The 23,042-nt window shown below is 41.5% G+C and overlaps 1 protein-coding gene across 1 annotated transcript; it reads right to left on the bottom strand.

The window, feature by feature from the left end:
* Positions 1-5,595: 5,595 nt before the first annotated feature.
* TNFRSF11B (TNF receptor superfamily member 11b) lies at positions 5,596-22,774 on the bottom strand. The gene is made up of 5 exons (XM_080380252.1): positions 21,970-22,774; positions 12,206-12,575; positions 8,401-8,595; positions 7,865-8,089; positions 5,596-6,726 (listed from the first exon to the last, which is right to left on the bottom strand). Exons 1-5 carry the CDS (start codon positions 21,997-21,999, stop codon positions 6,338-6,340), a joined length of 1,209 nt encoding a protein of 402 aa, XP_080236378.1. The 5' UTR covers positions 22,000-22,774; the 3' UTR covers positions 5,596-6,337.
* Between the last annotated feature and the right edge of the window lie 268 nt (positions 22,775-23,042).

Here is a 23,042-nt window from a genome sequence, read left to right as displayed (position 1 = left end):
GGAGATACAGAGCCCTTTGAGTGAGCGCACGTCGCCCTGTGCACCCACCATTCCCTCCGCACCCACCAGCCCCATGGCTCGAGTCCATCCTTGGGCTGCAGGGACGGAAAGCCGCAGGCTCACCACGGGGTCAGTGGCCACAGCCCTCCAGCCCTTTTTTTGGAGGCTGAGCCACTGTACGGGTGGTGAATGCCTCATGGTGGGTTATGTGGGGAGGAACATCTCATAGCCTGCAGATGCGGCTGCTTTCCTCAGAGGCTGGGGAAAAGGAGGGAGAATGTTGTGTGTCCTGGCCATCGCTTTCCGTCTGCGCAGGCACTTTTCTCTACGCCTCTTTAACACAAATGCAGCTTCTGCTTGCACTTTTTTCAATGCCTGTTTAATTGAAATGCAGTCGCTGCCTGCCCATCGTTCTGCAGCTGTTTAATACGCACTCAGCCGCTGGCGTGGCCCCGTTCCAGGCTGGAGGCTGGTGTGTGTCTCCAGGCTGAGTCAGGGCCCCTTCCCGGCAGCGGGTGGGTAGGAGCCCCTGAGGCTGGGGAGGAGGGAGCCCGTGCCTGCTGCCTGTCTGCGCTGTTGGGCAAGGAGAGGTGGGCACCAGCAGCTTCAGGTGTGGCAGGGAAGTGAAGCAATTGTCTGCCCCCAAAGGGATCGTCTGGGTGGACCATACCATGAGGGAGAGCCAGGCTATGACACCACGTTTCACAGAGACGTCTGAGCCAGTGATGGGGTGAGGAGGGAGGGATCCAGTTTCAGCACATAGACCTTTGCAGCCATTTTCTTGGTGGGGCTGAGCATCCTTGTGCTGAGTTGAAAGTGTCCAAGTCCTCGGAGGGTACAGAGAAAGCCTGGGAGCATCAGCAGGTCACCACTTCTGCAGGTAGGCATTGAACTGCACTGGTGCTGCCATCACTTGCCTGTGAGCATCCTCTATCAACACAAAATCACCCAAATACTGACATGGGGTCTTTGTCATTAGCTGCCAAAGAAACCTCTTCTTTTCTGAGTACTTGGGTTTTGTGACTGTTTCAAGAGAGAAAGTCTAATTTTGAGGCACAAAGTGTAGTTTTTCTGCATCGTTCCTCTGGCTTCTTGAGGTTTCAGCATGTCAGTCCACTTAGACTTTCAAAAACACATCTCAACAGCCGTAACTACCTATTCCTTGTATCCTTGTGCTGGCTCCCAACCCACGCGCCGTAAAACCAAGCTGCTCTTCTCTACCTCATGGAGACGGGAATAGCCCGGTTTCCCGCTGGCTTCACCGGCCTGCCAGCCACTCTTGGCTTATTTTGTTGCAATCCAAAAAACACACCCTTCTTCAAGCATTGACACATCTCCCGAGTGTGGACACCCTTCCCGAAAACATGGGTCTATGTTAGTCTTCCTTAATCCTGCCCGGGAGTGAGCAGCCTCTGCAAGCCTACTGGAATTCAGGCACCTTCAGCTTTGTGTCTGCCTGTCCCTTTCAAATAATGCAAAGACCAGATCCATCTCTTACTGACACTGAGTTTCCATTGCATTACGTGGGATTAATCGTCCTTTAGGATATACTGTTCCACTCATCTTAAATGCCATAGGCAGAGCTGAAGCACAACACAAATACGAAACCATCGATGGACAGAAGTCTTGTTTTGTGTGCTGATGAAATTCTGCACATCCAGAATTATATATATCCTAGTTGCCAGAAAGTTTATTTATTTATTTCAAAGTGGACGAAGAATTTCCTTCTTAGATAAAGAAAAAAAAGGAGAAAAATATTCTCCAGAAAGTTCTCTCTTCACCGTTATTGAACCACGCCCTGTACTCTTCATATAAGAAATATTGCCAAAGCCACAATCTTTCATCATGTGGTTCCTTTTAAATAAGCTCCTAGGTACTAAAGGTCAGGAAGATTTAAAAAAAATAACCTGGTAGTATGAAAGAACTTTTTTTAAATGCAAAAAGACAAACAGAGGAATCCTACGCAAACTTGCCATAAATACAAGGGATGAAGATGATGATGAGTGGAATAAACGACATTTGCATTGCATTCACCTGCTTTGTCTCAAATTTTGTTCAGTTCAAGACTCCAATATAAAAATAGGATTACTCAATTTATTGCGATTCTGAGACCATTCTTACACCCTTTTCCATAGATTTGTCTGTCGACTCCGCTGGGAATAGTCACTTACGCAATGACTACAGCCTTAGCTTTGTAGATATTTTTATCCCTCCTTACTACTGAGCTTATGGCCAATATTGGTTCTACCATCTAATTAAGGTGAAGGAAGAAAAATGTAAAACTCTTTCTTTTTCAGTTATTTTTGTTGATTTTTTTTTTTTGCTTCTCCACATTATTTCAACAAAGAAATATTTTGGAGTGTGGGTATTTCCTATATTTGCCATTTGTCCAAAGTGTAATACTTTCTGATAGCCTGCAGAAACTACTGGTTCTTTTTCCTATAAATATTTGCTGATTTCTGAGCCACAGTTTTGAGTTACTTTAAGGCTGAAAATTCGGGCACTTTGACGGTGATTCACCTGCAAACCAGATACCTTTGCCTTGGAGGTGGCAATGTTGATCCATACCAGGAGAGACGGGGTGGGGGTCTGAGGGTGATGAAGGGTTTGGTTGAACTGAATTCATCATCACAGCCTGCCAAAGCCCCCAGCACAAGTTATAATCGTGGTGTATGGGGGCTGCATGCGTATGTGGTTTGGTTACAGACATGTGCACATTCCTAACTCATTATTTGAACCTTTGTTATCCGGCTCTCTAAACGTTCTAAAAACTATCAAATACCTGGGTTTTGTTGTGGGTTTTTTTTTTTTTTTTCAAATGTTCAGTCTACAGCAGACCATACTATTTATCGGTAATTTTACTATGAGAGCATCTATGAGTCACAGTCAGGGACATGGAATCTGTTGTGCTTGGTGATGCGAACAGCATTAAAAAAAGGGAAGATTAAGGAGCTTAATATCTAGTTTCTTGTTTAATTTACCTCCTACCCCAAAACATGGTATATTTTCTGGGACACAAAAGACTGCCTCACTGGAGGACAAGTGTGTATAAAAAAAGATCTAAAAAATGGGGTTGTAGAAGATTTTGAAATCATCAGGTTCTGCTTTAAACACACAGGTTTTTTTGATAACTTAGGGTCGTTTCCACTCTTTGAGAGCACAGTTGGACAGACAACAGCTGAAGGACTTGCCTCAAAGCCCATCTCACCGTCTCCCTCAAATATTCCTGAAACTGCTTTTACTTTTTCTCGGTGAAGGAGAAGCCGGCAGGGCAGGACAAACCCCAGCGTGCCCTGGGCAGCAGAGGCAGTGGAGGCAGCACACTCCTCTCTCCTCCCGTTCCTCTCCTCCTTTCCACCCCAAGGCAGGGGCAGCCTCACTGCTGAGGGGCTGGCAAAACATCTGCCTTCCCCTGGGTCTGGTTCACAGCCAGGCTGGGAGGAGGGCAGGCACTGGTACGCTGGCAGGTCAGGGTACCCCGCGCACAGCATCCCTCTTCATGTCACCCCCAAGGCCCAGCTCTGGCTGGTTGTCCCCAGCCCTCTCGCCTCCTTCCTTCCCCCCACCTCTGCCTCCCCACAGTGGCATTTCCTCTGTGCCACGGACACGGGGACCCCTCTCCCACCTGCTGCCTGCCGCACACCTCCTCTTTCCTCCTGCAACCTTCCCTGAAAAACAAACTACCACCCCCAAACCCACATTTTTTCCAAGCAACCCTCCCACTTTCTGTTTGCCTCACCCTCTCCCTCATTATCCTGGGTCTCGCTTTTGTTTGTCTTGGCTATTTTGGGCTGGAGGCTCTTTGGGGAAGGGAATACGGTTTAAGTGTCGCTTGCAGAATGTGAAGTGTTCGATTCCTTCCAGCTGAGTGAAGCTGAATTGATAAATGAGGCATAAACTGGCTGAAAAGTGTCTACTTGAGCGTAGGCACCTGGTTAGCTGAATCAGCTTTCACCGGTATAATCTGTCAAACAGGTGTAACCTTAGGGAAAAAAAAATAAACCTGTTTTAAGAGGCACAGGTAATAGTTTAATGCTAAAGTTTCTCATGAAATCCAGTCAAGGCTATACTGTAGTGAACTACAGCATGTTCATATGGTACCTATAGCATAAACTATACTCTGTGACTCTGAGCACCTTCTTCAGTATTGTCATTCATGAAGGACCACAAACATCTAGTGTCATTTACAAGAAGAGTAACATATAATTAGTTGGAATATTGAAGAATAAATGTATAAAACAGTACCATGTACTATGAAGCACCTATGCTTTTCTCTAGCCAATAGCTTACAGTGATTCCACTGATACATTTTTTAACTATATTACTACTGTATACTGCACTACCAATTGCTAAATCACTGTATTAACCAGAACTAGTGTAGAAAGGATTAAGATGGAAATGTTTATAAGAGGTGTGTGGGATCCTCTTCATTTGACTGCCAGTAAGATGATTATTCTCATTTTAATACCTACAACACTCCAAACCTTCACACCTGGCAGAGTCATGGAAACATCTGGTCTCTATTTTGCTAATTTGAGACTCTGTTGTTATCATCTTTTAATTATATGTAAAAACAGTTTCTGTTGTAAAATTATGTAAATATTTCAAATGAATGAACACAAAACTGGGATTTTTTTGTGTGTGTTCAGCACCATTTCTCAGCTACACTGAAAAATGAGATGCTAATAGCATATGAAATATAAAAGGGACTTTATTCCTCTTGATACAAAAAGAGATGTGAGAATTCAGTGAAAAATGAAACCCAAGTATTTTAAAGCAATACGTACTCTCTGTAAGGAGAGCAGCTGTGATGAGCACCTATCATATCTACCAGGACTCTCTTTCTCGTTCGTTGCTTAAGGTCCTCTCATTTGTAATAGAGGAATATTGTCATACAAGGCTAAATGCTGATGGCTTTTCCTTCCTTTACACACGGGAGAAGAATATATTGAATACTCAAGCTCTGTTCACACGTGGTTTAAAGAACAGGAGTACAGTCTTCCTCTGCAGCCACCAAAGCCTTTGGCTTGCACTGTGAATGATGACTGGCCCTTAAAATTATGTGAGCTTTTGGTAACACTACTCCCTGTTGCCTTTTTTGGGGGGCCATGTCTTTGCAGGTGTCTCATTCTGTAGCTGAGGGCGATGGTAATCTTTTTATTCTTTTCTTTTTTATTCTTTTTTTTTTTTTTTTTTAATGTGACCTCTCTGTGCTCCCTTCCTTTAAACATCATGGCAATATGTGAGGCTTTCCAAGCCTGTCAGGGCTGTGCATCATCTTTCTTCCATGAAATTACAAGCTGTGGTTAGGGCAAAGGTTGTGAGCTCTCCAAGAATGACACTGGGCCAAATGTGTCTATGGTTGTATCACAACCACCTGGGCCCTCTGAACTAGGACCTTTAATACTTTTTACCTTCTTTCACACCTGTACAGTGACCATGAAAATCCAGCGCTGGTCAATATTTACTTGGCTCACATATTAACTACTAGACCAGACAGGGAGTAGCCCAGAGCCAAGCCCAAGATAAGGCATGAAATCCACATGATCTTTGTTATTAGTTCCTATTTCTGAGTCAAGAGTAAAACACCAGTCAAAAAGTAAACTGAAAAATTTAATTGTTTTATAAAATAAGATTATGAAATTCTATATAAAAATCCAGCTTCTTAAATATGGTACATTCACTTCCTCACAGAATATTTAAATATTCAGGTCACTTATGCTATATTTTCACCGTATTTGAGTTAAAATCATTGGATAAATTAAAACATCCCTACCAAAAGATACCACAACTTATACAAATAAAACTAAGCAATAATACTTTTTTAAATACAAAATGTAAAGAAATTAATAACTCTTACAGCATGCTACAAAATTTTGCCAGAAAAATATATGGGATCATTTTTGTTTAGCTAGAAAATATACAGTGTGCTTTTCATTTCTCTTCCTAAAATTCAGTCTCATACAATTTCCATTTAACTTAATAAATATGTACAACAAAACTGTTTATTCCTCAAAGAATATAAATAGCAAATACTGGAGTAGAGCCTGGTCCGGCATTCTTTTTTCATCTAGTGACTACAGTGGGGCTTTTCAACTCTTGAATGTGCAAAAATGCAGAATCAGGCTCTTAGTGTTATCAACAGGGTAATAGCTTTTACAAAAGTGATTTTATTTTTTTAAAAAAACTCCGACAACACTGCAAAAGACTTAGAGCTATTCCAGTCAGGCATTTCTATAAATAGTAAGACATAATGTAAGGAAACAACGTTCCAGTTTAATTACTGCTGGCAGTAATTAGGGGAAAATAGTCAGTGGAGAATTAAAAACATCTTGAATTAGACACATCTTACTTTCACTGATTTAACTTGGTTCCCTATCATTTCTAAAAAGAGTTTCTGGTATAATCTATACATTGTAAATCTGTGAAGAAACTTAACCACCTTCTTCAGACTTTGGATGGTTCGTTTTGGAAAATGGTATGTTTTCAAGTGTTTCAGTCCATAGATTAAACCTTTAATGGTGTCTTGGTCACCATTCTTTATTCTCCACAGATTGAGAAGCTTCAGAACTTGCTCTGTAGGTTGACATAGTTTCATTGTGCGCTCGATATCCTCTTTTCCCACTTTCTTGCCTGGTAAGCTTACCATCAGTGTGTTAAGATGTTCAAAGGTGAGGTTCAGATGGCCAATATGCTTTAAGACACTATTTTCGCAATGATCAATATCTATGGAAAGTGAAAAGAAAGGTAAGTACAATGTATTACAACTTTACCACAGCCTGCAAAAAGCTTCCCAAAATTCAAGGTGAATATTCTCTCCCATATTTTTTTTTTATTTTATTTCAAATAATTCTCTCAGCAATGCTTTTTCTTTAGGCTCGTGAAAACACTTAAGAATTTAATTAACTTTGCAAATACAAACAGCCTCAAATTACAGACTTCATAGCAAGTATATATTCCTATATGCCTGATTCATTTATCTTGTAAAATGTTTTGTGTATGTGTTAGGGCTCCCAATATTTAGTTCAAGTGAATGAAAATTTTTCTCTTCTTCTTCAGAAACGTCTAGGCAAGCTTTGCTAAAATAGTCATTTTGTTTTTTGAAGTATACTAGACACATCACAGCCTGACATAAGCATGCACACTAAAAAGGAGAGGGGAAAAAACCCCGTGTCTGCAGCATTTTTCAAATCTGTTCTGAGCGTATGAAAGGTTGTTCGAATGTGGTGGTTGTTGATGATGGCTTACATGAAAAGACTTGGCCTGACTCTCATAAAACACCTTGGTGTTAACACTGCAGCACTATTTCACCTTTGACACCTGTCTTGGCAGATTCAGCACAAACAAAGCGGTGAATTGGCATGACAAATAGGTACCAGAAGGCAAAAAGAAGGGAAAGCCTGTCTGTGTATTCCTCAGTCCCATGTGTCCCCAGTCCATGAATAGATGTTCTAGTCCGAGCTGTCAATCTCTACTTTATAGAAGACAAATTGCACTCTCAGTTGCAGGCATCCAGCTCCCTCTAACCTCAACAGCCACTGCTCAGATACGACAGTGAGAAACATTTTCCCACTTGATCAAAATTCTTCCTATGTTGTGCACTCTCAAAAGGCAATCCTGGCTGTGACACCATACACGCTCCCGAAGGGGCTACAAGTCTGGGAAGAATTCAGTGACCAGAAGCTAAATTATCTTCCTGCTTCCCCTCGACTTCACTGTGCTTATGGCATCGATAAAACGCAGTCAAACCCTGCAGGTCCTCCTCAAAGCATAATGTATCACCAGGAGGTATTTGATCCCAAGCAATTTTTAAAATGCCATTTAGAAGGTTGCTTTTAATATACATGTGATGAAAATAAGGTACCTTGAATAATCTTCTTGACCATATCCTGTTCCTTGTTTTGCTGCTTCCATAATTTCAAAAGCTGGAAGGTCTGTTCCTGAGAACTGTGCCTTTGTTTAATCCTTTCGATATTTTCTGTGCTAACCTTTGTCCCAGGCAAACTGTCTGCTAGTATGTTCAGCCAGTTAGGTGTGAGCTGAGTAGGAACAGCAAACCTGAACAAAGCCTCCTCACACAGGGTTACATCTGAAATGAGAAAGAGAAAAGGAATGTCAATTGTTCTGATGTTACCCTGCCCGTCTCAGAAAAAAAGAGCAAGCAGCAAGGATAAGAAGTGTTTAAAAAACAAACTAACGAGTGATCTTTATAGTGCTGGTGCTCTCTGTGCTTGAGCTCCATTTGGTCTGACCTACAATAATTAAAACTGTACTATAGCCATCACCATAGCAGGCAAATGGCTAACAAGCTAGATATTTTTATCATAAATGCTGAAACACTAATTTTAACTATAATTAAAGGTATGTTTTCAGAGCACTTTTCCTTAATAAGATACATACCTATTCCACATTTCTGAGGTGTCGTATCTGCATTTTCCTGACAGACGTTGTCACGAACTGCATTTCCCTTCAATGCTATTTTGAAACCCAGTGCGCTACAGTTCGTGTGCTTTAGACAGGCTGCTTTGGATGATGTTTCATTTGAGAAAAATCCTTCTGGACATCTCTTACATACAGTGTCACTCTCAGGGGTACCTGTGGAAACAGGAAAATAATGCATCCAATTACATATAACTTCAACTGTGAAAAAAATACAAGAATACAAAAACAGAAGAAAATATTCCTCTCCAAATTGTCATGCTTCTGCTTTTCACATTTCTGATCTAGGAAGAAATCACGTTTAGGAAAAAAAGCAAACCCAACACCTCCAATTTTGAAAAACAAAAAACGTTCTTAAAGAAAATGATGTTCCTGCTGGAATAATGGAGTAAATAGCACTTTTACATATACTTCTTGCTGAATTTAAAATCAGTAATAACTTATTAAATCAGTAATTTAGTAAAGTAATATCTTTAAATCACTAATTACTTGAGTCTACTCAGACGTTACATGATGTCTGACCTTCATCTGTCAACTGTAGAAATGTTCTGTCAAATAATTAAACGGCACGAGAAACTGTTCTAAATTTTACTCTGTAGTATCTGCCCAGAACCTTGCTTGAATGGATTACTTTAGTTCTAGCTAAAAATACAACCCAACTAAATATCAACTGAAGACCCTCCGAAAAGTACTTTCCCTGCTCAAATATTAAATTATACATGAAAATAGAATTTCAGTAAAATTTTTGAACTTTTTTCTGGGCTTGAATAAAATATTATTAAAAGCAAATAAAATCAATTTCCAATATAGCAAAAATATTTAATATGCATACGTATGTTTTGCTTTGTGTTTTATTTTTACACAGCATAGTTTTACTTCAGAATCAAAAATATAACACAACAACAGAATGACAATACATGGTTTTATCACATTGACAAAGAGCTAGACAATTGATGCATGAAACCTGAAACAATGCAAAATCTAACCACCAGCAGTGGTAGGAAAGCAACAGCACCAATAATTGTTGAATTTTCACTCTTAATTCATCTTTATTCAGTCAACATTTAAGCAAGTGCCTGAAGTCTAATATCTAATATTGCATTGAACATGAACTTAAGCACATGCTTAAATTTTTTTTGAAATATTTGGAAAACACATTTGAAGAAGAAAATGCCTCCATCTAGTGTATTTTGGAAGTATTTACATGTTGATGCTTATTTTAATGCTAGCATTTAAGTAATTTTATTTATTTTGTGCATTTCCTTAGAGAAAAAGAGTATGAATCTCAAGTTTTACACCAGCTGTGAAATGAAGATTAATACTTGCATATACGTGACCTAGCACTTCTCTCATCAGACAACAAGTGAAAACAAAGAAGTTTTTGTTCATCTGAAAAAACAGAGACTGCGCATTGCCAACCCCCCCAAAATCCTCTGCTTGTTGCAGCCAGCACCCCACCTGCAGCAACAGTGTCTGCCCCTGTGTTTTCTTGTGCAGTGTGAGAGCATCAAAACTCTCTCGGGGCTGCACAGAACTCTGGCCAAGACCTGTACCTGAGCCAGCAGTAATGACCTTTCCTGAGGCATCTGAATTCTTAGCAGCTTTCCCTGCTTCAGACACGCCGCTGTTGTGTTCTGGCAGCAAGGAAGGGGAAGAAAGGAGAGTCCCTGCAAACAGTGCGTTGTTCTGCTCGGAGCTTCCTCTATAACCTTTGCGGCACAAGAGGGAAATAAACTGGGTAATCCATCAGCATTCTCAGGGTTCAGCACAAAGTCACCTCCCAGCTTTGCCACCTTCTTCTTCGCTGCTTATCTGGCCGGTCTTGTTCAGGGCATAAACTGCCGCAGCCCATCTGCCTTTCCGCCGCTCCCTCCAATTTGCCTGGAATCCCCCATTCTCCCCAGGGAAACGGCAGCCGCCAGGAAGACAGTGCCTCCTCATACCGGTGCTGCTTCCCCAGCGCATTGCTGCTAAACGCTCTGCCACATGCAGGGCCAACCACAGCAGAAAGGAACAAAACCTTTATCTTGCACTCACAGAAGGGGACTACCAAAGTAAAGTGATCTGCCCAACGTAATCATGAGCAACTGACAGTGGGGAAACAGATTTCTAATGCTTTAAGCTTTAAATGAGACTTCTTGTGTGGCAGTGGAAGCATATTTTTCTACACTTAGGTTTTACTACACTTGAATTTACATCATTACAAAGTTCAAGGCAGAAAGCAGGACACAGTTTGGCCCATGCTTATTAAACCCTCAATTGATGCCTCACCTCAAAAGCTGACTATTGACACAGGGGTATGCAATTATTTTTACATCTTCATTCCTTGTTTGAGGTCTGCTTGGGATTACCTGGTTCGTTCTGATAGTCTTTTGGAAACCAACTTTACAATAAATTACACAATTCAAAAATTTATCTTCTTCCAAAGTTTGTTTCATTTTGAACATAGGGATTCAAATTTGTCTGCCACGGTTTCACTGTGCTCACAGAGATGCAGCAGGCTGGTTGCTCAGACAATTTAAACTTCTTTGTTCGGCTCCCAAGTGGTCTTTCTGCGAACTTTGTTTCTGGCCCCTTTTGACTTGCTGCCAAGGTACGGTGGAACCTCATTAACCCAAGCCCCTGGGTATAACAATTTAGGTTAATGAAGGTTTATAATATGGAAATGTGGTAGCTGCCAGTGGAAATGCTTAACAGTGGCAAGGGCATCAGGGTAATGCTTAGGTAACCAATTACTCAGGGACTACTGAGCAGCTACAGCAGCGACACTCCTTACGTCAAAGTTGTCCTCCAGTGAGAGGTTCATAACCCAAGAAAGGACTCCCAACCTGTCATGCGGCACAGCTCTCAAATGTACAGGCCAACCAGCCCTAGTGCTTCTCACTATGTACATAATTCCTAGGGAAGTAATTCTGTAGTCTGGAGACTGGTTGCCTACGGGTTCGTGTCTGAGATGCTTTGATTTTCCATATTCCCTTCCTCAGTACGCTTCTCCAGGCAGTTATCAATCTCTGTACAATGACAGTTTACAATTCTTTCAGGCTGTATTAAATACTGGAGCTAAACTGAGCCCTGACATTTGCCAAATGATAAATGATGTATTTTGTTTTGAGAGAACTTATTGGTTTAACAATTTATGTTGTCTTAAATGAATACACTCCACTGAAAAGTACCACTTCGCTCTGCACCCTCACGAGACACACAGCACAACGCCAGCCTGCTTGACAAAGAAATGGTTGTTTGTTTCATAATAGTAACAGTTTCCCTAAGAGTTCCACTTAGGATGCTGATAATTAATTATTACCACATATTGCTGTGATGCTAGAGCTATATTAATATTGTTATAATTATACACTTGGTGTCAAACATGTAGTGCTCCTGGTGTTTGTCAAGATATACAGTTGTTTGAAACAGCAGATTTCAAAATGAAAAACATTATTATTTATCACACACACAAATACTACATTCCAGATAATGTTCCTTTAAAAGAGGCAATCCATCATGTTTCTCATTAGAGTGCAATTTGCTACATTTGCTACTGCCATTAAGTTATATATTACAGTAGGAGCAGGGTATTCCGCTGAGAAATGTTCCTCTGGCTACAGTCCAAATGATGCAGACTAGGAACAGGTTCAATTGGCTTTACAATTTACTGTCCTGTAATTTCATCCGGACAAGGCTCATTCCTAATCTTGTAAGTGCTACGAGTCATTGATGTGCGGTAGAGGTCTAATTAAGTCTGCGCACACTGACAAGCGGTACGTACCTGGCTGCGCAACACCGAATCCAGGAGGACACTCTGTGTGCTTTAAACAAAACTCAAGCTCCAGGTATCTGCCTTCGATGCACTCGCAGACACGGTTCTGTGTGCTGGTGCACTCCTGCTTGATGTACTGCAGCTCTTTGCAAACGGTGCTGCAGTACTGGCATTCATCATTGCTGTTCCACTCCTCAGCATAGTACTGGTCCGGACACGGGGCACACTGCGTCGGGCTGGTGGCTGTACAGTGCTGCTTCACGTAGCTCCCAGGAGGGCACTGGTCACACAGCAGTTGACGAGAAGTCCCTGGGTAGTAATGGGCATAATTTGGGGGAGAGCTGTCCTGGATGGCCCACTTAACAGAAATGTCCAAGAGCTAGCAATAGGAAAATAAAACATGGCTTGCTTTAGTTCTGGGGAGCACCGTGGTCACATAGAAGCCTACATTTTAATGAGTTTATGAATCTAATCATGTCACTATCATAAAAAAAATGTTTGCATTAGAAATTTATAAAATATTAACCAGTTTCCAGACTCTCCTATGTCTGTCAGAATGGGAAATTTTTACGATCTTATCCAGAAAATCTTCCTGCCACACATACTTCCTTGTTCTTCCGTAGGTGTAGATCCTATTCTTGTCTCATTTACACGCATTCAGTATCACTGGGCAATGACCTTTTACACCCTGGCACCACAGAACCTGGCCAATTAGTTTCACTGGTGACACGCTCGATGTGCAACAAGGTGGGGATTATGCACTCCTGTGTTCCTAAGTATCAGTACTTCAGATGCAAAAGAAATGCTATCCCAGCATACAAATCTGACCAGCATACCGCACCATTACCACAGATACCTTTAAAGGTGGCTCCTTACAATATTTCTTTTCACCAGCAATGAATGGCTAGAACAATATAGGTTTCATTTTAATGCTTTCTATTTAATCTTGCACTGCAAAGCAGCAGCTCCAGGGATAAAACGTGGCAGCTACATCAAGTATGAAGATGCAGCTTCAGGCAGAGGTAAAGAATGCTGCAGTTTATGAAGGGTATGTTGAAGATTTAATTGCACGAGCTGGAAGAGGCCAGGCTAACACTTTTGCTTCCCATATAAAACCACAGGCTTACAGCTGTTGTGAGGACCTGGCTCAGTACTGGCACACATCGTGACCGCTACAGCCCTTCTGCTTCCTGCAACAGCCTGCTTCGCTGGTGCCACTTGGGATCTAGCCATCTGAGATGACCTTGCCCTTCTGCTGAAACAACCTCCGTATCACATCCTTTTGGTCTTGTAACTGAAAATTTGGTTCTGTGATTCCACCGGCCTATCAAAAAAGTAAGTCCTGGGTTTACTCCCTGTATACTGCCCTGAGCCCCACAGGGTCAGCTGCCAGCTCCCTCTGCCCATCGAGAACATGGCTCTGCCCCAGTGCTGCGTATCCATTCAAATTATAGACCCGACTAACTTGTCTTTGTTGCTATTTTAATCCCAGTCAGGTAGCACAGAGGAGTTGCCAATTCCATTTCAAGAACGTTATTTTCCTCTTTTCCAATGCAGATGTCCCCAAAGTGTGAGTAGAATTAACACTTTTTTTTCATTCAGACTCTGCATTTCCTAAAAAGGTGTCATCTAAGGGCCTCACTTCTGTCACAGCATGGCACTTCTGAAGTGATAGTCTTATTAAGGTTGCAAAGGACAACTTAATCATTCATCTGCATTAACACAAGTCACAGCATTTTCACCAAGTAGTATTAGGTGCCTAAATTAGGAACTCTTACTGCTTAAGAAAATATTCTTAAGTGCATCCTCCTCTTGCCGGTCTATGAATCCACTTTTTATACAGCTATACTTAGACAGGCTAAAGAATGAAATGCAGATCGCATGGCTATTCCCCACAGCCTCTTTTAGTTCCCCTTGACTAAGGCCTGTAACTTGTTCTAGCTGTGATTTCTACAGATGGAGATCCCACTTTTTCTTGTGGTCTCAATGCACAATCTCTTCCGCTGTGAGAAATTCCTTACTAGTCATTGAAGTATGATGTACCACTCCATTTTTGTTAAATAACTGGATCCATTTCATGTGATCTATTTAACCAGAGGGTGCAGCACATTTTTTAATAGTGAATGGCTTTCCGCTGATGAAAAATGCACCCACCCTTGGTAAATCTACAGCTATTACTCTAGTAATAAGGAAGTCCTGGTAATCCCATTAATTGTTAATGTGAACAGTCAGGTTTCCTTCTGTGTTTTTTATTCAGTAATAGATGATACAGCATCCCAGAGTCCAAGACTGGCATGGACACACACATTCCCTTTGCTGAACATAACAGACTGCAACATGCAGCACAGATGCTACAAAGATAAGCATCAACCCACATTTCATGCAGATGTCTGCGGACACCCAAGACAATACCCAACTCAGATGAAAATCTGACACTGCGAAAATTATTAGAGACAGCAACCAGACACACGGGCAGCGTGTCCTTGTGCAGAAACACCAGCTTTCCTGCTCTGCAATGTACAGCTCCCAACAAATCCCAAGCTGTCACTGCAGCAGAATCTGCTCCTCTCAGTCACGCCTCTGCCCTTGGTGACACATTTTCAGGTGCTGAAAGGTTAGGCGGACCATTTCATGACTGCTTAACTCACCTCTGCAGGAGCAAGAGCAACAACATTTTCTTTATTTTCCTTACCCAGGTTTTTACATTGAAAATCATATATGAGACAAGTGAGAAGTTTTGCTGCAGGGGATGATTCAACATTAAAAATAATTCAAAATTGGTAAATAGGGTATAAGAGCATGGGGGTTTGTAGGCAAAAATGTTTCCTGAAGAACCTACAGCTATGTAAAGCAAGCCAATAAAAAAATGAAAACAATTCAACACAATTTGAGAGGAATTGATTTTAAAAAATTGAGAAAAAATAAAAAGAAATACTTGAACAATACATGTGTGAGATCATGCAAAGCTTTGCCTTTGGAAGTACCAACAGCTATGAACTGTTAATGGCAACCAGAATACTATTAATCTAAATAAACATACTCAGTAACCATAATAACAGGGTTAATAAATCAGGATCACTAAAAGGATGATCAGTCTTTGCATCTGATATTTTCTTTGTCTTTTTAAAAGAAAAGCACATCACGCCTGTCTTCTTTCCCAGAAACACAACTTGTATAGCTGCAATAATCCATCCATCAGTGGCTGAGCCATTTGTGTGCAGGATCCAACACCTTTATTTAGTAAACAATTATGACAAAAGATTCTTCAGTCAAACTAAAGGTATAAATTCAATCAGTATCTCAGTATTTCACCAGAACATTCTTTACATATTTTTCAACATAGAGCTAGATTACCATTACCATTACTGTTTGATTACTATGATCCTACTAGTACAGTGAGCTGTGCGGCTCATTGCCACAGGACATTGTAAATGGTTGAGTTCAAAATGTTTCTTGACATAGTAATGGAGGAAAATAATGAAGGGCTATTAAACATAAACATCATCTTTTGATCAGGAACCCCCAAACCACAAATTCCTTGAGTCTAGAGGAGTGTTTTGGGAAAATATCACTATTTTTCTGCCTTTTTCTTCCATCTCCTCTATGCACCAGTTATCAGCCCCTGCCATAGACAGCATATGGGGCTTTTTAGGACATTTTTTCTGGATCATTTTTTTCTTAGACCCAATACAGCTATTAGCATGTAGTTAAGTACATTTCTAGACTCCAATCCCCAATACCACGCTTCTTCATAAGACTACTGTAGGTCCCTTAATAATACTTAAGAGAATAGATCTGCAAGATTGTCTTCTATGCAGACTGAAAACACCTAGCACACATGAGCATTCTGAATATTAATATGCAACCTGAAAATCAGCAGTTATCCTTGAACTGCCAAACTATCAACTGCCAAAGTAAAAGCAATCTATTTTTCAGAAGTTTTGCAAAAATGCAGGAAGAATAGTGTAAGGTAATTAAGTATAATTTTAGTTTTACTGCAGCAACTTGGCACAAACAGAAGGAAAGACTCTTCTTGTCCCACAGCTCACAGAATAAGTCAGAGGGGAATGTCACTAAACTGTCCTTTCTCCTGTCCTAAGACACACTGAATTTCTGCTTACATTAGCAAGTTGGATCACCTGTTACAGCAGATTTGTAGAGCAAAACAGATGGTGCCAAGCACCTGACATCCACATTATGCATGATTCAGAGGGGATATTTGGACTAACTTCAGTCTGCTCTCGTGGACTGAGCATGCATTAGCGGTTACAGTGCATCTGGTGTGTCTCTGGAGTCCGTCCCTGGATTTACTTTCATCAATCCAGTTTACTTTTGTAAATCCACTTTGTGCACTCCAAGTCTGCTCTGATGTGCAAACTAAAATACAGTAAGTAAGGATAATCAGGAGAGGCCGTTCAAAAGCGTGTTCCCAAATCTAATTAAAATGGTAATTAAATGCATTTTATGTCATTCCTGACATTCTCCTCCTGAACTATGCTATAACCAACTTGGTAGCAGATTCTCAGCCACGTAAAACCTCTGACTAACCTGAATGCCCATGTTTAAAGGTGGGCTATGTACTAAACACCTGAATCTCCACTGTAAGAAATGGCACTATTTGAGCACATGAAAATGCCATGATCAGAACTTACTAGTTCTGAACACTGGTCTTCCCAAAAGCTTCATAGAAAGCAGGATTTCTCCTATAATCATGCCAGCAATGGCTTGTTTTGCTTTTGCTGGAAAAGTTCGGCATGTTCCAGTTTGAAAGGAGAAAGAAACTAGAAGACTGGCTTCAGTTTACCGGAATCAGAAGTAGGGACAACGAGCATGTTCACCTTTTAAGCCTTAAGAAACCAAAGCTGGAGTCTATCAGTGCTACACCTGGCCAAAGTGATGGATTTATCACTCAGATGATTGCATAAAATTCTGTTCATCCTTGTTTAGGAAAGGTTAATGCAGCCTGGAAGAAGTACAGAAAAAGTTCAGCAGGAAATGGAGTAATTAATCTTGAAGAGGTTCTTGATTTGGTTAATAGTTTGGCAAGTCAAAACAGTACCTATAGATACAGTACAGATAGACAGTGAACACACAAGAGAGAACTTTCTCCATTAAAGGATGATGGCAAATGAAAAAGGGATCCTCTCATCAGAGGAAGTTTGGGGACAACCTTTCATTGAGAAGCAGGTGCAAGAAAGCCAAGCAGTTTAAATATAGCTTTCAATGCATTTCTGAAAGCAAATACACCATTTGGTTTCCTGGAAGAGCTGGGGAATGGACTGAAAAGATCTAGGCAGCTTCTTTTAATTTTAAACCCTAAGCAAGTCCTTTATATCCCAACACCAATGGAAGCCAGTGATACTCAGTATCTTGTTCATCTCCAACAAATCAACTGCTATTCTGTTTCAGAGTGCACTCAATTGCAAATGATTTTCCTAGGGGTAGTGAAATCCAAGGCTCAGTTTAAAAAAAACATTCCCCAGAGTTGGGAGGTTTTGTTCTATGAGTATGAAATGCTATCAGTAACAAAATAATTACAACAAACCAAAACCAAAACAAAACCTAGTGTCATTAACTACATCTATCAACCCGTCAGGTGAAATTCAGTTCTAGTGTCATAGGCTCATTTCTGAGAGGACTGAAAAACTCAGTCCTCGTCCATCTCCCTGGGACAAATCCTGGGTACCTCTCAGGATGGCTGTCTCTGTGTGAGGAACCAAGATGAACTGTAAATACTGAAATACAAGTCTAGTCTAAGTCAGTGTCATACAAGTAAATACTGAGAATTTATTCAAAATGAGTTACTCAAGGTTAAGAAACAATTCTTTCATTGTGTCACTCAACACATTAGACCTGAAGCTGTATTTTTCCATACTATCTTTATGTCAGCATGCATAATGCTAACATAAAAGGCCTGTGCATTCCATTTATTTGAGCCCTTAGAAGATGCTTTTGAAAGAGAAATAATGTGATTGTAAAATTTCATTTTAGATCTTGGGCATGAAAAAAGTACACGCCCTTTTCTTTCATCTTTAAATGTAAGGCAAAGAGCCACTTGCTTTTTCTTGTTGAATTAAAATGAACTGAAAGACAAAGCACATAAAGCAAAAATCCTTCAAGCATCATCCCCTTAAATCACTGCTTTGTAAAAGAAAAGAAAGTGGCTTTTCAGCATATGAAAATATTATTATATAGCTTGGCTTTGTGGTTTTGGGTTGTAGACCAAAGAAGAATGTTTAATTTGCTGAGAAAGATAAATCTGTTTCTGTTTTGCATTCCACAACTATTCCGAAGCATATTTTCCTGCGTGATAAATAATCATTCAAGGCATCTGTCAGATTGCCTCTAGTGTTTGCATTGGGTTCAAAGTAAAACCTCCCAACTCTCTGCTTTCTACACAAAGTATTTGGACAAAGCTAAGGCAAGAGGCCTTCTCTTACCCTCAGCCCTTAGGCAGAATGCCTCACTGAAATCATGCACAGACCCCAGAGAAATCCCAGTGGTGAAATATAGCACTGAAGGATATTAACAACATTCTCCTAATCAACAACTTGTCAAATCAAAACAGTATCTCTAGATCCAGTATGTGACAGTGTCATTCTGGATCAGATCCATGGCCATCTATTGCAAACAGCCACTGTAAAATATTTGTCATCGAGGGAGAAGTTACTTTCATCCACGTGGGAGATACTCAACTCTCATTCTCCCCACCTTGCTGCTCTGGGGGGCCCCATGCAATCACCGAACGTAACCTCTGTGGGCCAGCAGCTATGCAGCACTGCTGAGCCCAGGAGCTGCCGCAGGCTCACGTAGAGCACAGCCCAGGCAGAGCACCTTTCGGCAGACTGCAGCAGAGCGTCAGGTACACAACACAAGCTAAAATGGAGTCATTTTTGCTGGTTTGAGTTTAGCTTATAAAGCTGTTCCACCAAACTGTTCCAATGCAATCCGCTCACTTGGGACGTAAAGGAACCTACTTTTGTACAGTAGATGCTTCATAAAGTGGAGGCTGCTCCTTTATATAAGGAATGTGACTAGTGACTCTCCTGAGCCACCTGTATTCAAAGCAGGCTATCAACCACTGTCTTCATTTCTGTCAGTACAGCTGTCTGTCAGCAATTCAGATCTCACAGAGACTTTGCAAGGCACCATTAGTTGTCATTCACAAAGCAATTTAGGGGTCTAAACTATTGTTTCATTTTCAGTGGTAGAAAAATGACACTCAGCTGAAGAGCAGTTTTACATCTTATCGAAGAAGTGCTAAATTGGAAGTCTTTGTTTCTATGAGTTATATTTGCCTTGAAGCATGTGGAGGAAGAAAGCAGAAAAGACTAACCAGGTATTCACCAGAAGATGTGTCTCATCCATAGCACACATTTTGGAACATTATTCACCAGAGTGACATCAAGATTTAGAGCCAACCCAAACGTGGGATGTTACCAAGATGACTACAGTCTGCCTTTGCACTGAACAGAATTACTAACAAATGACCATCCAGCTCGAGAAACATTATGCCCAGGATTATGGGCAAACAGGTGTTTTTCTCCAGGAAGACCGTCAGAGCAGCAAATCTACTAGCATAGAAGTTAAACACAGAAGAAACAAAATTAAAGTTTCTGTGAGATTTGAATGGTGGGTGTTATTTAGATTGTGACAATATCTTTTAAAAAATTTTCTGGTAACCTTGGTGTTTTATTTTTAACCAACACACATGCAGACAGACAGAAGGAAAGTCAGACAGAAAGATAACTCCTACCCTCGCGGGCTGCAAAGCCACCACTGCCTACACACAGCAAACCCAACAGGCAGGCCAGAAAAAGCATGTCACATGCGCCCAGAGATCCAAAATAGAGAAAGGTCAAGTTTAAGGGTCAAGATAGTTACGTGACAAGTAACGAGATCCAGCTCTGGGGAATTTCTTTTAATTCTGTCTGATTTCATAACACTTGTCTGTTTGTAAGCAGTTTTAGTGTTTCAGCAAACAACACGTACATGCATGCACCACCACAGCAGGTCCCCTTTCTGAAACCTTAGCAAAGAGGCCAAGGCTGAAAGTACATCATGTCCAAAGAGTCTTTTTTAGCTATGGTGTCTCCAAACTAGGTTTAAGGTGAGGGAGCCAAACATACACAACTTTGTACTGCTGTTGTGCCTCTTACAAGTTTTATAAAATGGGTACTAAAATTACTTGTCTGAGCTCTAGCACATCTGACATTACTTAAACTTCACAATAACTTCAAAAAATTGCTTTTAAAAAAAAAAAAAAAAAAAAAAAAGGAAAGAAAGAATTGAATGATTAAGCGCTGCGGTATGTACACCACTGACATATTTCAGCTCCAAGACTCATCTGCCAGAGGATTACACTGAACTTCAACAAACACTATTAACTTTACAGGAGAACACGAACAAGCACATTACATTTAATCAAAATCAAAATGCCAATGTGATTATTTTATGACAGCCACAGATAAGAAGACAACCTGATAACAGGCTGTTGCTGAAATTCCCAGATTAACTTCCCGTGCTTTCATGTGACAAAGAAGGGACATCATCATACATGAAATGAAAAAGTTTTCCTGTGTTTCAATTTGCTGACCACGAGCCCGACAATTTTTGCTTCCCTTGCTCCATTAATTACTTTGGGTTTGTTTCTCAAAAAGCTCTTTCAGAAAGTTGTACGGAGAGTAATAAACATGCATTACTCATCGGATCCTGGAAATCTCGTTGCATTTATAAAGGGCTTTTAAAATAAATGGATCTCAGTTCTAATGCTCTGCCACAACATTAATGCCACTGTACTCACCAAAACAACTCAGGAACAAGTTACTGTGCAGGCATGCATAACAGCCTGCTGTGAATATTATTTTTAATGTTTTTCTTTGAATGTTTTCCTATCCAAAAGATGAATAGCCTCTGAATAGATGTCACACAGTATCTGTCTGTAAGCAGGCTGTAATTAATCTGACATCATACACAATTCCATATGGCTAAACGGATTAAATGACATTTTGAATGATTTGAAAGATTTACTGCACTGCTATCATCTCTAAAGTTGCATCTGGAAGTATCTTGCTAAATCACAAAGTAAACAAAACCTTATTAAAGCAGAGGCTTATACCAGATTTAATAACACAACTTTTTCTGTAATAGCTACTGACACAGCTACTAATTCATCACTTTCTTGCACATGAAACTGAATTTTCTAAGCCAAAACAAGCACTGCACACTTGTGCTTTTTTTCCTGGAGTTTACAGCGGTTTTCCCGGGTAAGAAAGCCAGCCCTGTATCTGGGATACTGACCAGAGCCACTGCAGCAGAGATTACAGAGACAGGCAGGGACGGAGCTTTTGTAAAGCAAAAACAAACATCCCAGCCTACAGTTTCTAAACTGATTGCTAGATATAGTGTTTTGTGTCAGCCTGGTATGATGAAGCCTTAAAAAACGGAGAGAGAAAGACAGGAAAAAAGGTGAAAGGAAAGCAAACCATGCCACTACCTTAGGAATGGGATGAAAATCCCTGCTGCTTCCCTGGAGCTGGACATGTCCATTGCACTGCAAACCTCACCAGGAAAGCTCGGTATGATGAAATGAAAAGGGTTTACCCAGAAAACGGAGAGAAGGGGGGGAAAAGAACAAAAAAGCCCCAAACCTAAGAGAAAACCCAACCAAAAAAGAAACCCCAACCCACCAGAAGAAAAGCCATATGTCTTTACAGCCTGATCTCTGAAGCTGTAATGCATCTTAAAGCCTATCTACCTCTGAAGAGACTTACCACAAGCGTGCAGCACAGGAACTTGTTCATTGTGGTCGGTGGAAGAAACCTCAGCGAGCTGGGAAATCAGGCAGAGAGTCAGCTCCCGCTCCAGTCTCCTAGCAGCCTGCTTACATCCCCCAACATTAAAGACACGATATATATATAGTCCCGGTGTAACAGGAAGCTTTGGCTCAGCTTTGATCACTCATTCCCTACCATGACCAAACTTTTCTCTCTCTCGCACGCTGTCTCTTCCCCCCCCCCCCCCGGCTTTTTTTTTTTTTTTTTTCTTTCTTTCTTTCTTTCCTTTTTTTTTTTTTTAGGAACCTGTAAAACTTGATGACTTAATGGAACCCTTTGAGTGCTGTAACCACAGACTGGAAAATGCAGGAGGGAGTGTCAGGGGCTGGCCAGGGGAGGGTTTAATTGGGCTCTGGCTGGCTGGCTGGCTGTCCCCCCTCCTCTCCCCTGAGCAGCTGGCCCGGAGCAGAGACCAGCCACTGCCCGGGGACGCCAGCGGGTCCCTCAGCGTCCAGGGCTCACGGAGACACGGTTAAAAATCACTGCCAGGGCTCAGCATGGCCGCCCGACCGCAGGGCCCTCCAGCACAACGGGGGCTGCCGTTTCCATGGGAGGCAGCGGGCTCCTTTCGGCTCAGCTCCCCAGGGCTTTCCACGAGTGGGGCTGGATGGGAGGAGAAGGCCAGGGAGGGTTTGGTGGAGGGAAAAGAGAATCCCGCTGGTTTCCATTCCCTGCTAAGGCAGGAATGCCAGGAATGGCCCCGTTGCCCCTGCCACTCACCAAGGCAGGCCTGCGCAACATGGCGGCTGCCTGGCCGCCCAGGACGCCCACCCATGGCGGCTGCCCCAGCACCAGCCCTGAGGGGCTTTGTGAGGAGAGACCTGTGGGGACGTACGGGGATTCTGCACGTGCGGTCATGAGTTTTCCAGTGATGATCAGTGTTTTCAGCAAGCCCTTGCCCACAGCAGAAGCCCCACTCAGGGCCTGTTCTTCCTTCCCCCACTTTTACTTAGGAAAGGGCATTTTTCTAAAGCCATAAGGATCAAATCCTGCTGGTCTTGCCTGCTTGG

The sequence above is a fragment of the Falco punctatus genome (genome assembly GCF_963210335.1).
Source record: "Falco punctatus genome assembly, chromosome: 3".
NCBI lineage: Eukaryota > Metazoa > Chordata > Aves > Falconiformes > Falconidae > Falco > Falco punctatus.
The sequence above is the reverse complement of the archived record's forward strand: the minus strand, read 5'-3'. Positions and strand labels throughout refer to the sequence as shown.